This window comes from Salmo salar, chromosome 02 (genome assembly GCF_965601325.2).
Source record: "Salmo salar chromosome 02, fSalSal1, whole genome shotgun sequence".
NCBI lineage: Eukaryota > Metazoa > Chordata > Actinopteri > Salmoniformes > Salmonidae > Salmo > Salmo salar.
In genome coordinates, this window is record NC_138292.1 from 59,190,127 (window position 1) to 59,206,169 (window position 16,043).

Sequence of the window (16,043 nt, forward strand, 5' to 3'; positions counted from 1 at the left end):
TCAGATGCTGATTTTTCTCAATGTTAATCAAACTCAGCTCATATCTCTTCTCACGCTTTTGCATCAGAATTTTAATGTGAGGAGAGAAATTCCTCTAGTGGACATGTTGCTTCTGTTCAGTGTCACATCTCAATCAAACCATATTCACAAGGGACGAAATGAAAGCTGATGTAGAGGGACCACCTGAACATAAGATAAGTTTTCCGTTGCGAATTGTTTTGCTACTGTGTACTAATGTACTGTCGCTGGGCTAAAACAATACAGTCTTCAGGTACTGTAACTACTTACAGTGCCTTGCGAAAGTATTCACCCCCTTGGCATTTTTCCTATTTTGTTGCCTTACAACCTGAAATTAAAATATTTTTTTGGCGGGGTTGTATCATTTGATTTACACAACATGCCTACCACTTTGAAGATGCAACATATTTTTTCATTGTGAAACAAACAAGATATAAGTTTTTAAAAAACTGAAAACTTGAGCGTGCATAACTATTCACCCCCCCCCCCCCCCCCCCAAAAGTCAATATTTTGTAGAGCCACCTTTGGCAGCAATTACAGCTGCAAGTCTCTTGGGATATGTCTCTATAAGCTTGGCACATCTGGCCACTTGGATTTTTGACCATTCTTCAAGGCAAAACTGCTCCAGCTCCTTCAAGTTGAATGGGTTCCTACTGGTATACAGCAATCTTTAAGTCATACCACAGATTCTCAATTGGATTGAGGTCTGGGCTTTGACTAGGCCATTCCAAGACATTTAAATGTTTCCCCTTAAACCACTCGAGTGTTGCTTTAGCAGTATGCTTAGGGTCATTGTCCTGCTGGAAGGTGAAACTCCGTCCCAGTCTCAAATCTCTAGAAGACTGAAACAGGTTTCCCTCAAGAATTTCCTTGTATTTAGCTCCATCCATCATTCCTTCAATTCTGACCAGTTTCCCAGTCCCTGCCGATAAAAAACATCCCCACAGCATGATGTTGCCACCACCATGCTTCACTGTGGGTATGGTGTTCTCAGGGTGATGAGAGGTGTTGGGTGTGTGTCAGGCATAGCATTTTCCTTGATGGACAAAAGCTACATTTTAGTCTCATCTGACCAGAGTACCTTCTTCCATATGTTTGGGGAGTCTCCCACATGCCTTTTGACAAACACCAAACGTGTTTGCTTATTTTTTTCTTTAAGCAATGGCTTTTTTCTGGACACTCTTCCGTAAAGCCCAGCTCTGTGGAGTGTACCGCTTAAAGTGGTCCTATGGAGATATACTCCAATCTCTGCTGTGGAGCTTTGCAGCTCCTTCAGGGTTATCTTTGGTCTCTTTGTTGCCTCTCTGATTAATGCCCTCCTTGCCTGGTCCGTGAGTTTTGGTGGGCGGCACTCTCTTGGTAGGTTTGTAGTGGTGCCATAGTCTTTCCATTTTTGAATAATGGATTTAATGGTGCTCTGTGGGATGTTCAAAGTTTCTGATATATTTTTATAACCCAACCCTGATCTTTTCTTCTACACAACTTTGTCCCTGACCTGTTTGGAGAGCTCCTTGGTCTTCATGGTACCGCTTGCTTAGTGATGTAGCAGACTCTGGGGCCTTTCAGAACAAGTGTATATATACTGAGATCATGTGACAGATCATGTGATGCTTAGATTGCACACAGGTGGACTTTATGTAATTAATTATTCCCGAAGGTAATTGGTTGCACCAGATCTTATTTAGGGGTTTCATAGCAACGGGGTTGAATACATATGCATGCACCACTTTTCCGTTTTTGTATTTTTTTCATTTCACTTGACCAATTTGGACTATTTTGTGTATGTCCATTACATGGAATCCAAATAAAAATCCCTTTAATTTACAGGTTGTAATGGGGGGGGGGACACTTTTCCAAGGCACTGTATATAATACATAATTCTGAAGAAAAAAATATGATTTCCTTTGTGCAGTAATGAAATACATTTTCCTCACAATGGGTTTACTGCTTTTGGTTCCTTAAAACTTATTAAAACAGTTTAGATCTTAGAACATGAAAGAATGCAGATTAGCCACCCCATCAATTATGATTTTTATTTGTTTAAAGATTATAGTATTTAAAAACAACAATTGAAAATATTTACAAAACGTTCAGTGTAACAACTTTCTCACTGCCCTATAGTTAATGAACAGTATAGTGCAGGATCTGAACAGGAAATTCACAGTGCAAAATATACCAGGACATATTATACAAAATATTATTTACATGTTATATCTGGACAAAGTAAAAAAGCTTTAATTTCAATTCTACAATTAATAACAAACAAAGTCACATATAAAAACATACAAAATGTAGCAATAACAAAGTATGTTGTATGGGGTAAGGTGCAGAGCAGGCATATCTATGTGCTGAAAACAGAAAGTTGTCTTTAAAAAAAATAATCACTTGATAATCACTTCACATATAGACAGGATTCCTCTCTCATCCTGACCTCTTACACTACGAAATAACATGTCTTATTTTGGTTTGAATTGGGAAATAATCATAACTTCACACACAAACATCTCAAGCCACCATGGTAGATCTGAGCAAAAATCGACAACAAAAAAGATCAAAGTCCAGCCTTCTTTGGAAGAGCCCTGACTAGTTCCATGCTGACTGGCATAGAAATAGGTTCATCATATCTGTATCTACAGTGCTAACTGCCAAGTATGCACTTAAGTAAGAAGGAACAGATACTGTAGAGGAGTTAGAAGGAATTGTGGGAGGTGTAGTCTAGTTGTGGACGGCATTCACCTCAAGTTGCCACAATACAACAACAGATTTCTCAGTCGATTTGTAATGCCATCAACAGCAACATGATAGCAGTAAAACATCATGGGAACTGAAACGATCATTATATAAATATAAGACAATTGCTGCCCCTTGCATAACACAAATCGTTTTTAAATGTTTTTCCAAATGTATCATAATCAACCACCAGGTGAAAATGTCTATGTTGCCCTGAAACTGATACCAATTCTCTCAGATTAATAATTGACTCTAGTCCATTTTTTTGTTCATGTATACTGTTGCATACCATTAAAATGACTTCATGGAGGCGAGCCTGGGCAAAACATTGACATAGATCAGAATTTTCCACCAGCAGAAAAAGGAAGGACAAAATAAAAGAAACTGCTGCAGTAGAACTGTTGAAGTAACAGGCTGGCTGTTGGTAACTAGGTTGGTTAATGTTACAATAAATTCCAGAGATTACACAAAGTCAAGTCAAAGGTTGAATTCAAAATGGCACCCGATTCCTTCTAGTCAAAAGTAATGTACTATTTATATTTAGCCTAGCATTTCTTCACATACACATTGTAGCAGAATCAAAGTCCAGGGAGAATAGTGGCAGGCATAGTAGTATCTATCGGAATCGTCTTTCAGAGGTGAAACCAGTTTACTTCATATTTTTGGAAAAGTGCTATGTACACGCATAAACAAACAACACAACAACATTGTCAGTCACCTCCTTGTCTGAAGGACAAGTGGAGAAACAGGCTAATGTCAAGCCTCGCATGTTTTCTTCAAAAGTCTCATTGAATGCAGGTCTACATTGAACACCACACATTGCTGCTACTGTATGAATGATAGAACAGCTATTTCCATTTTAAAATGATATGGAATGCATTTGTTCCATTGGTTTTTATGGTAAGCCACTCTGGTAGGCTTACATTATGATCAAATAGACACACTAGCCTACTTGACCACTGTTAAAACTAACTTAAAGTGGGTACATTCTCAGTGTTCACAGTAAACACGCGTCCGGAAGTGGGACAGAATTTTCACAACGTTCAAGTTTGCGCTCAGCAGACCTGAAGTTTGCTCAGTGATGAAAAAAATCAGAGGGAACATTGCTCATGAACCTTCTAGTATAGTGTGAAACGGTACAATGATTAGATGGCTTGGTGTTAAGAGTACCCATTTAACAATCATGCTGGTAGAATCTACAGTATACTGACACTATGGCAACCCTATATAGCAGGGATCATCAACTAGATTCAGCCGCGGGAAGATTTTTTTCTTGAGTCGGGGGGCCGGAACATAATTACAAAAAATGTGTAGACTGCAAATGAAACACAAGAAGCCCAAAAATATATAACGTTTGACTAAAACGTAATCATTTCAAACCTTGCTTACATTTCTATATGATCACGTGTCTCTCTATTATGCGTGGGAACACTTGGGAACAGACTTCTTAAATTAAAATAACTTGGAGCTGATTTCCTGGTGTTTTTATAGTCCATTTATGAAAACTTGGGGGGCAAATAAATCCAATTTGGCCCGTGGACCGCCAGTTGGGGAACCCTGCTGTACAGAACCAATCATGTTAGTCTTTTAAACATCATCAACAGTCATCAACCACGGTGTTTAAAGGCTGGTATTTATATAAATATTGATCTGAATTTTCCACCAGCAGATAGCGCAACACAAGAAGAAAGGAGAAAGAGGAAGACCAAAAACATAATCATCTGTGGTAGGAGCAACAGGCTTTTGGTTATCAGAGTGGTTGTTGTACAGTCTTGCGAAACCCTCTTTCAGAAGGGAAACCAGTTTTACTACATGTTTTTCAGAAAAGTGCTGTGTTCAAATTGAATGTTCGCACAACCTTAGTATAGAACAGTGTGTAAAGTTATAGTAATTAGATGGTATGGTGTTACAGTATAGTATTAACAACCACTATGGTAGAATCTACAGTATAGGAAACATGGAATGTTAAACCATGCACCTTGTTGTATAGTGTGTACAGTGATTAGATTACCTGGTATTACAGTATACCAATGTTCTGCAGTGGTAGAATCTAGAGCATTGTGACACCATGGCATCCCTGTATAGAAACATTGATATATAGGGCAGTTACATATCATTTGTAATCAACCACAGACCTTAAAGGCTGCCATCATCAGTAGATTATGAAGAAACAAATGCCTCAATCAGAATGACCTGAATGCCAAAGTGACTGTCATCGGACACTTAACAGGAAACAGTCCATCAAAAAATAGTGACAAGCCCCTTATTGATCGTCAAGGAAACAATCCCTTCCAGAGACTGCCAGTTAACGAATCATTTACTAGAGACTGGAATGCTGGTTCTGTGGACTGTCACAGTTTAGACCTGGAGAGAGGGAGAGGGAGGGAGGGAGACAGAGAGAGAGAAAGAGAAAGAGAGAAAGAGCATAATGTTACACAATAATAGAAAGTAAAAACAGGAGAGACTCTTCACTAATCATTACAAGGAGCACGAGCAGCATGTAAACTACAAGATAACCACAAGGTTAAACTACAGGACAATCAATCATTTAAAAAAAAACATGTCCCCTATGAAGCTATGATGCTGAATAGAAAAAAGCTTTTATAAATACAATATATTTTAGACCGATATTTTCATTATAGATGTACAATATAAATCTAGCTATATTAATTGTAGATTGAACACAGTACCTTCTGTCTCAACATCTCGATCATGCCTGGTATCTGTTTGGTGGTCACCTAAAAAAGAAAAAGACTAAGTCAGAAGCTGATCTGTGACATATTGTGGAGGAATGTCATCTAACATTTAAATCTCCAGAGGAACATTGCCTCCTTCAAAGTTCAGTGAAATTAACAGTCGGGCAGAAAAGTTAGTCAAGATAGCAAATCTTCCCTCAGTGCAGATAGGCCCATATTTCACCCAGCATTACATAATAGTATGACCCAAATACATAATCTCCCTTCAACACAGCCATGCAGCTAAACTACCGAAATTAGTACAGGGGTGAGTCAATTCTTAAGATTTCCCCATTGGAACAATGCAAAAGTGGAGCCATCATCATCGCCAACTGGTTTGGTAAACAATTAGTAATCATCCGGCCTCCATTTTATACACCACTTGTGACAGAGGAAACACTTCCCTTTGACCTACATTCAATCACCCTAATAGTCATGTTTAATAGGAAAGCTAAGACAGATACTGTGTGTACTGCATATCAGACATATTTCCCTCTGAAGCTACACTAAAGAGGAACTGATAGAGGATGTGGTTAGTAAGGAGATTTGGAAGGGTGAGAAGACAGACATGTGTTCTGGGTGAGTGGCCACAGTTTCACTGTCCAAGGCTGAGTGGCTAGTTTCTCAAACCAAAAGCATGTGAAAAGCATGGCCTGGTCAAATATCTGTTTGTACTACTCTTGCCAACTCCATAGCTCATTGTCAAGACAAAAATGTTAGGCATGACAATGAGTGACAAGGATTTGGCACGATAGCCCAAACAGACTGGCACTCAGGCTATGTGAATGCATTATGGAGTGTTGTTATACTTTATAACAGTTATACAAGTATTATAAAAAGTTATAATTTATAACAGCTATAAAAGTATAAAACAAAAGTATAAAACATCATTCCAAATATGATGCTGGTCATTATAAAGTATATGTATTGCTTTTACAGGGAATTCTGTGAACTGTCTAGGAAAGATGGAAAACCATAAATCCAAAGTGACAAATAAATATAAAATATTCAATATTTCAATAAATACTGAATATCGAAGGACATACTCATTAACGGAAAGGTGGACTGCCTTCGAGCTCCTGTCAAAAATGACACAAAATCTAAATGAAATCAAAAAGATCATCATTAAACCAAAAGTAATGTTGATGAACAATAAATAGCCTACTAGTGCAGTTAATGCTTAATCCATTAATAGATAATAGTATTATTATAATATTATACACTGAGTATACAAAACATTAAGGACACCTGCTCTTTCCATGACATAGACTGACCAGGTGACTCCAGATGAAAGCTATGATCCCTTATTGATGTCACCTGTTAAATCCACTTCAATCAGTGTAGATGAAGGGGAGGAGACTAGTTTTAAGAAGGGTTTAAGCCTTGATACAATTGAGATATGGATTGTGTATGTGTGCCATTCAGAGGGTGAATGGGCAAGACAAAAGATTTAAGTGCCTTTCAACGGGGGTATGGTAGTAGGTACCAGGCGCAATTGTAGTACTGCAACACTACTGGGTTTTTCACGCTCAACAGTTTCCTGTGTGTATCAAGAATGGTCCACCACCCAAAGGACAACCAGCCAACTTGACGCACCATTTGGGAAGCATTGGAGTCAACATGGGCCAGCATCCATGTGGAACGCTATCGACACCTTGTAGAGTCCATTCCCTGACAAATTGAGTCTGTCTGAGGGCAAAAGGGGTTTGCAACTCAATAATAGGAAGGTGTTCCTAATGTTAGGTATACTCAGTGTATATTATAATAGTAATATGGATTGGATTAAGTATTAACTATAGTGCTATTCATGGTTAATAGCATCCCACAACACGCCACTGATTTGACTACTCTAAATGATTGGCTGAGTTACCAGACAACATTACAGGTTGTGTAATCCCCCATGCAAAGAAAAAATGGATGGCTGCCAGAGCATGCAGGTTTGGCAGAGGCAGGGCCACTGTACAGGTTAATCTAGCACTCAGCTAGCATGACAAACATATACATGATCAGATACAAGATCAAAGCTCCATGTAATGATATTTGTTCATGGAGTTATACACAGACGACAGTCTCTACTATATGAGTATGACAATTCATGTACTTACGTTGGGCGGAGCGCTTCCTAAATAACAGCAGCGCAATAAGGAGTCCAATGATCAGAGATCCTATGACTACAACCGGGGCTAGCCAATTGGTGGTGGACACAGAATCCAATCTGGCAGCTTCACTACCTGGACATACAAAATGGACATAAATTGGGAGTTACAAAATAAATAGACAACTCATATGAAGTCAAGAGAAAAAGGTTAGTTAGGTGAAAGTCAGTATCAGGGCATTTCACACACATAGACTTGAGCTCTGTTCAAATCTGCATGCATCTTAATAACCTTTTACTGCAGTGGGATAAATAAAAGGTCACACAGAGAGATTGTTAGTCTTAAACAAATCTTGAAGACTGAAATACAACAGAACCTTTTGACATAGAAACACCGTATTTGTTAAAAATAAATAAATAAATACTTTATTGATTGTGAAATTCTGAAAAATATTCATAACATTTCACCCATGAGGCCAAAGAGGGCACTTTCAGTCATTGACAGCAGGAAAGGGCTACTTTACTTCCCATTGCTAAGAACAATTCGTTTTGGCATTAGATGGATCCTTTGTATTGGAAAATTCCCAGCCAGGCTAAAAAAACAACAGCTGGATGACCGCAGACAAGAAAGAATATTCAAAATGGCTGCCAGAGATGAGAAACACAATTGCAGAGACAGAATGTTCTGGTAAGAAGGTATTATGACTGCACTGAATCGTGATAAGAGGGAGCATTAGAGACAGATTGGAGACTATGAGCTCTAATTTGCAACTAGCGCAGGTAGTTACAACTCTACTATCATTATTTCCCCCTCTATAGACCTATTGGATCAGATCAACCTAGTAATTTCCTATAGGCTCATCAGATGACAAGCAGACTGGGTTAAGCAAACATTGAAGAGCTTCTGGATTCCTGTTGAAACACGCATGAATAGAGCTTGCCGACTTGTAGCCCTAAAACCCGCAAATGAGTAACTATTGGTTCGTTCAGCCATTTCTATGGCGAAAATTAACGGGGAACGAATAGGGTTATGAGAAACGCCGAAAATAAGGTCAGAGGTTAACACAGGTTTAGGAGATCTTATACGTTTTGTTCTATGAGATAATATCAGTCAGTTAACATGACCTTTATGAATTATGAAGCCTTTATGTACTTTATTAAATTACATAAAGGCTTCAAAATTCACAAAAAGTTATGTTCACTGATGAAGATTATCTCGTAGAACTAAACGTATAAGATCTCCTAAGCCTATGTTTACCACAGACCTTATTTTTGGCGTTTATCCAAAAACCCTACAGAAACTCATTTTCCCCATAGGCTTTGTTCAACAAACCATTGGGGGGAGTTAGTGCCTACAAAAATATGCCATTACTATTGATATCTGTTGTTTCTTACCCAAACCAACACAAGCATTTTCCTTTTTTCCAGTTTCAAGGAAGATGTTCAGTCAGATTGAGGAGCATGTTACGGCCTGACCTACTCCACTCCTCAGTGACATGTTGTTCTCTCATTATAAGGCTGACTTTTATTGTGCTCGCACATGATAAAGACGTCATGAAAAGGCCTATACTAATAAAAGTAGACTAGATTGAGGCTGAAATGTTTTACAATTATCAGGGTCAGGATGAGGGAATACGGGAGACTGGCAGGTTTTGGACTTGACCCTGCTTTTACAAAGGATGACATCACCAACATATTCATACCCATAGGTAACAGTCATGGCAGCACGTACCTAACTCTCTCACCGCAAACTGGATCACAAATGATGCCATCCCCTCCTCGGCACCATTGACATTGAGCACTTTGCACGTGTAGTTTGTGGAACTGGAAGTAGCCTTCAGCACTTTGAATCTACTGGAGAGGCTGAACAGTCCATCGTCAGTCTCTTTGGCCACCAGTTCAGCACTGCGCGTCCTATTGCTGCCAAACTGGTCAAACCACCAGATCAACCCTATCTGTTGTCCGCCTGTAGAGTTGCAGAAAATGGTCACATCTGTGTTCTCTTTGATGTTGGTCTCAGGGATGGAGCTCATGGTTGGAGTTAGGTACATAGCTGGAAGAGAGAGAGAAATCTATCATACATGTGGGTCATATGTGGTATATCAGTAGTTATACAACGTCAATGAGTAAACATCGTTAAGACAGACTTTGCACCTTTTCAACATCCATCCGAGGGTTATAACTTGGAATGAGATTACTGGAGGAGTGATTTTTAATAAACTAGAATGACCTTTCTTCTATCTCTAACACTCGTTCTAATTTAGTCTAATTACACTAGGCCTATTGTGTAAACACTGATTGCATGACATGGGTAGAATGACATTATGGTGGCTAGTTGTGGACATTCCCACTGGTAATACTCTGTGTCATTCTGAAACAGAAAGTAACTCTGGCTCCGGCTGTGCTGTGCTGTCCAATCCCACACACACACACGAAAAAGATCTGAACTCCCCCTGAACATATTCCAGAATAAACATCCTTATCAACTTTGTATCAAAAATGTATGGAAGTGCGTGTGTGTGACAACAATGGAAGTTGAATAGAACTTAATTTCAACACATTTCAGCATGTGGGCATCATAACACCCTGATGAAGGCTATGAGCTGAGACACATTTAAAAAGTTGTTGTATTCTATTCTTCTATTGACCTCCAAGAGTGGCTGAATATTTCACATGTTCAGTTTTCTCCTTTCATGAACTTGTGTTGAAAGGTGCTTATCTTTTTATTATCACACTTGGTTGAACTGTAGACAGTACAGGACTCACCTTTGACACTGAGGCTGGTTGTAGCTATATCATCACCACGGTCTGTTCTCACCATGCATTCATACACCCCCTTGTCGGCCATCTTGGTATTAGTCAACAACAAGGACACATTCGTATTATTCTTGTTCCAGGATGGCTCAGCAAATTTAAACCCAGGAATTAGGTTAAATGTATCTTCATGGTATTCCAACAAAAGAGTATCAACTTCCACCCTCTTCCAGGTCACGGTCGAGATGGTCACGTTCTGAACAGCTTTGACATTACACTGCAGCAATGACTGCTGACCATAAACCCCATGGTATTCTTCTTTACACTCCACTTTGACAAATTCTGTGAGTAAAATATCATGACAGAGACAAATTGACAATAATACAAGACAGAATAACTGGTATAGTAGTCAGTTTTATCATAATGTGACCAATCTTACTAAACTTTTAGTAAAAAATAATATACAGTTCTCCCAAAACACAAAGTTAACAATCTGCTGAAAACAATACATCTATTTTTGTATATAACATTTTATAACCATTATTATGGCATTCATGGCACAACTTACTCTCCGAGGAATTTCCAGCTCCAATACAGGCAGAATGGATCGCAAAAAACAGGAAGGTGGTGGCTAAGGTCATCTTTGGATTCCTGAGTCGGAAGAGAGAAATGTACAATGACAACACTTGTCACAGCAGTATGAGATGTTAAGTTTTAATTATCAGAGTAAGAACTCGCTTAAACCAAGTTTATTCTTCCAAAAGGATCGAACAGCTGAACAGACAAAGACATGGTTACAATAGTAGAGGTATGTATATGTACCCCACTGGTTGGAGTCTCCTCCTTCTCGCTAAACATTGCATCTCTATTGCTAGGCAGGAAACTAAGTGATACGGGCAATAAACTTTCCCCTCTCCCTTAACGTGACCTGAACTCAACCCCCTTCATCACAAATCCACGACTCTCCCCCCTTATTAATGCCTGCCACATATGATCGTTTTCCCTACACTCAGTACATTCCAAGCTTCATTATACCTTCCTCCTACAGATTACCATTAACTACTGGTGTAGACCCTCTAAACCTAAGCCTCAATATTTCAATAGGATACCTGATAATTAACCCTATCCCAAGTTTAGGAGTTAGAACCCAGAATCCATCAGAGGTAAGTCTATAAACTGCCTGTCACTCACAAAGTGCCTCTGAACTGTTCTCCGAAAATAAAAATAAAATAGTTGCTAACAGAAACAAATCCAATTTGACTAAAGTAAAGTGCTGAATAGGTCTTAACTAAGTACATCGTGAATGAGGGCCTAACATAAGCAACACCGTCAACTGTCCCCTATTTAGCCATCTACTGGTCACCTCCCAACTGGATTGTCAACATGTCTGTTTCAACTATTTCTATGGCAGACAAATGCAACAAAATGTGAACATGATACAAATAGACAAAAGAGCATAACACTCACTGAAGGAAACACATTCCATTATTAAGGAAACACTTGTGTGGGAGATGACAGTACTGTTAAATTAATTCAAGTGACCACTAAAGCGGTTGAAGTTATTCTCCCCCATAATATCCTCATTGCTTCTAGAGCCAATGCAGCTGAACAATGCCCAAAGGAATAAACAGCTGCAATGAGAGAATAAGGGATTTTTTGGGCTCCCTAGTGAGGGCTTCTGGAGGGACCTTTTATGGAAAGATGCATGAAATAGGCCTACAGATGCAAAAATGTATGCAATAATCAAGGGACAAATGTGCAACATCCCCCTCTGTCATAGAATTCCATTACACTTCACTTTAAGGGGAAGTAAATGAGAAGGAAGTTCTGTCAGTACAATTTAGCCCATGAACTTAGCACTTAACTTGATTGTGGTTTGAATCCAAAAACAAACAAACAATTCCACATAGTATACATGTAGATAAAGCTCCAAAATGTTTGATATACAAAATAAAACATAACCTACTTGGAAATGCAGCACTCAAACCTTTCACTGTGCAAATATACATAATTTTACTATGCAAATAGACACCCACTGGCAGTGGGCACACACTGGTTGAATCAACGTTGTTTCCACGTCATTTAAATGAAATTATGTTGAACCAACATGGAATTGACGTTGAATTGACGTCTGTACTATAATGGGCATTCTGAGTCTTTTCGGGGTGCCGGCTCATTTGGCTCTGTTCACTTAAAAGACAAGGCTCATTGGGTTCCCAAACGGTTCTTCTCTCAAAATGTTTAAAAATGTACATAGAACCATTAAAGAAAATGCTAATCTTCAACGTAAAGCCCAAATGAAGGCTATCATTGTGTCAGATCGTGAAATGCGCGTTCAAATAAAATGTTACCTGGCCAAATATGGAATATTACGTGTTTTTTTTACACACAGCAAACATGACCATGGACCAGATTCACACGCTCTCCCCATTATTTATTGTTTCTGCAGTGAGGATTCACCCTTTCGATAATAATGTTGTAACTTATCTGCATTTAAAAAGTTGTTTTGAGCTCAAAAATCAATAATAGCAGTATGCAAATCAGGGAGCCAAATGGACGGCTCTTTTTTGAATCGGTAAACGCACACTTGTAATGCAATATGAATGGTCAACAATTAATAAACTTGAATCAATATTAAGAAAAGCTAGGCTAGAGACACGAAAAACGTTAAAATCTTACCGCACAAATGCTTCAGGTTGTTACAGTGTGGAAGGTTAGAGTGAATCTGATTCAAGATTACACTGATAGGCTGTCTAAACTTCCGGTTTCGATTTGTCGCATTGGTCGTTTCATGGTCATTGCGATACGCAAGCCTCTCAACAGCGGCAAGGTGACGGTTCAGGAGAGGGTTTCTCCTTAACCACTTGGTTACCTGCCTATACCCAGTTCATTTGCTTTTCTCATGTGAAAATAAATGTCCCCCACAAGTTATCGTTTGTTTGTGCACATATGCCTCCGCACATGCAGGACTTCTTCTTTGACACGAAGAAAGCAGAGAGCAGGTGGGTCTATCAGGCAAGGGGATAGAATCGTCACGTCGGGACTAGGGGACCTCATGGACTAGCAGACCTCATGGACGGGGGGCCTAATCCTAGATATGCACTCCTACTCTGAGGCTTGATACATATAGTACACATGGCCCCTGATCTCTGACTTGACTAAATTCGAGACCATATAAGTTATCTGTACGGGTACAAATGTGTCTGAGACGAGACCAAGACACTCAAAATCAGTGGTGGAAAAAGTATCAAATTGTCATACTTGAGTTAAAGTAAAGATAACTTAATAGAAAATGACTCAAGTAAAAGTGAAAGTCACCCAGTAAAATACTACTTGAGTAAAAGTCTACAAATATTTGGTTTTAAATATACTTAAGTATCTAAAGTAAATGTAAGCGCTAAAATATACTTAAGTATCAAAAGTAAAAGTAAAAGTACAATTATAATTTATTTTAAATTACTTATATTAAGCAAACCAGATGGCATAAGTTTCTTGTTTTTTAAATTTACTAATAGCCAGGGGCACACTCCAACACTCAGACATCATTTACAAATTAAACATTTGTGTTTAGTGAGTTGCCACATAAGAGGCAGTAGGGATGACCAGGGATGTTCTCTTGAGTGTGTGAATTGGACCATTTTCCTGTCCTGCTAAGCATTCAAAATGTAACAAGTACTTTTGGGTGTCAGGGAAAATGTATGGAGTAAAAAGTACATCATTTTCTTAAGGAATGTAGTGAAGTAAAAGTAAAAGTTGTCAAAAATATAAATAGAAAAGTAAATTACAGATACCCCAAAAACGACTTAAGTAATACTTTCAAGTATTTTTACTTAAGTACTTTACACCACTGCTCAAAATGCGGACTCGAATGTAGACCGAGACCTGTTTCAATACTGCAACACTAGTATGTGTCATGATATTTATTTTACATTTTTTTTTTACATTTTAGTCATTTAGCAGACGCTCTTATCCAGAGCGACTTACAAATTGGTGCATTCACCTATAATATCCAGTGGAACAACCACTTTACAATAGTGCATCTAAATCTTTTAAGGGGGGGGTTAGAAGGATTACTTTATCCTATCCCAGGTATTCCTTGAAGAGGTGGGGTTTCAGGTGTCTGCTGCATGCACAAAACTGTACATTCAAGAACATGTAGCCTATAATTCAGCCATTTTTAGATGGGTGGTTTGAATATGTTCTTATTGAAATATTTATCATTTGATGTTACCAGAATGTGTTGTGAGGAAATGGAGGATACAGCATCTAATACAGATGCAGTAGTGCACCAGGGCTATATGAAATTAAATGATTGAATTGAACAAAGGGCAGATGGACAGCATTAAATTAACTTTGTCATCATTGGACAGATGGGTGCTTGTGTAGGCCTACAGTTGGAGCATACTGTTCTAGAGCCAATTCATCCAAACACTGGTTGACTTTTGAATTTTCTGTAAAGATCAGAAATGTAGTGTGTTAATGTATGTGTTTCAAGTGCAGGAGTTGCATGAACTTGGTTATAAACCCATCCTCCTCATTGGGAAGGAGACCAGGAAGGGTATTGAGCAGCCTTGGGTCCAGATCAAGTGGGCCTACAAAAACATGTTTTTATGCAAATCATGCTTGTAAAAAAAGTACAATTATTGGTAAAGGACTAGAGGTTGATGATTTACTGGTATGTGGTGAAGTCATTTAGACTATATTTTATTCAACAACAAAAAATTAAAGTGGTTGTCTTAGTCACTCAGTCATGTATTGTAACTAATGTATCGGTTTCTGTGATGAAATTAACATTTCTTCAACATTGAATATCACTGTCACAGCTTGTCACCTGTCTGAGAGAGACTTACATGGTTATCAAAACGTCACGCCAGGGTAAACCTACACGAAACACAGCCCTTATTTTAAGTGTTTCTAAAATCCACTGTGGGAAAAATGATTTGTGGAAACCGATTGGAACCATTTCCCTTCTTGACCGCTAGGTTTTATGGGTATTAAGACACCTCCACTGTTGGGCTCCATGGGGCTGAATGGCACAACAAAATAGCTAAGAATGATGGTGAAAGTAGCTGTAACTTGCAAAGGATCATGGTCGATGTAGTCGTTTTCATCCTTCCTGAGAGAGCGCGCATCGGGGTGTGAGCCTCCTCATAGCCTGCTGACCTGTGATTGATCTGTGTCAGCACATGGTCATGAGCCTCCTCGTAGCCTGCTGGCCTGTGATTGATCTGTGTCAGCACGTGGTCCCGTGTGACGACAAATGTAGTGATCAGAATGAATCACCATTTAAAGCTTTGGAAGTGGAGAGGAGGAAATGGCAACTGCGCTTGAATCTGAAAGTGCGTCAAGTGAAGGGAAGTCAAATCAAATCGTATTTGTCACATGCGCCGAATACAACAGGTGTAACCTTACCGTGAAATGCTTATTTACAAGCCCTTAACCAAAATTGCAGTTCAAGAAATAGAGTTAATAAAATATTTACTAAATAAACTAAAGTTAAAAATATCTAATTAATAATCAAAAGGTAACACAAGAAATGTACATAGCAATAACGAGGCTATATACAGGGGGTACCGGTACCAAGTCAATGTGCGGGGGTACAGGTTAGTCAAGGTAATTTGTAAAGTGACTATGCATAGATAATAAGCAGTGAGTAGCATTCGATTAGTTGTGGCTTGGGGGAAGAAGCTTTTTGGTCCTAGACTTGGCGC

The 16,043-nt window shown here is 38.8% G+C and overlaps 1 protein-coding gene across 3 annotated transcripts; it reads right to left on the reverse strand.

Annotated features, from left to right (window-relative positions):
* Nucleotides 1-2,036: 2,036 nt before the first annotated feature.
* On the reverse strand, nucleotides 2,037-13,306 carry LOC106587131 (uncharacterized). 3 transcript variants are annotated; one of them, XM_082965502.1, is made up of 8 exons: nucleotides 13,012-13,306; nucleotides 10,901-10,983; nucleotides 10,345-10,674; nucleotides 9,311-9,631; nucleotides 7,589-7,714; nucleotides 6,530-6,562; nucleotides 5,439-5,486; nucleotides 2,037-5,112 (listed from the first exon to the last, which is right to left on the reverse strand). In XM_082965502.1, the coding sequence occupies exons 2-8, from the start codon at nucleotides 10,971-10,973 to the stop codon at nucleotides 5,069-5,071; spliced, it is 975 nt and encodes a 324-aa protein (XP_082821628.1). In that variant the 5' UTR covers nucleotides 10,974-10,983; nucleotides 13,012-13,306; the 3' UTR covers nucleotides 2,037-5,068. The 3 variants fall into 3 exon arrangements, with proteins under 3 accessions (XP_082821628.1, XP_014030690.1, XP_082821632.1); XM_014175215.3 differs by having other exon boundaries at nucleotides 6,530-6,583; XM_082965506.1 differs by lacking the exon at nucleotides 6,530-6,562.
* Between the last annotated feature and the right edge of the window lie 2,737 nt (nucleotides 13,307-16,043).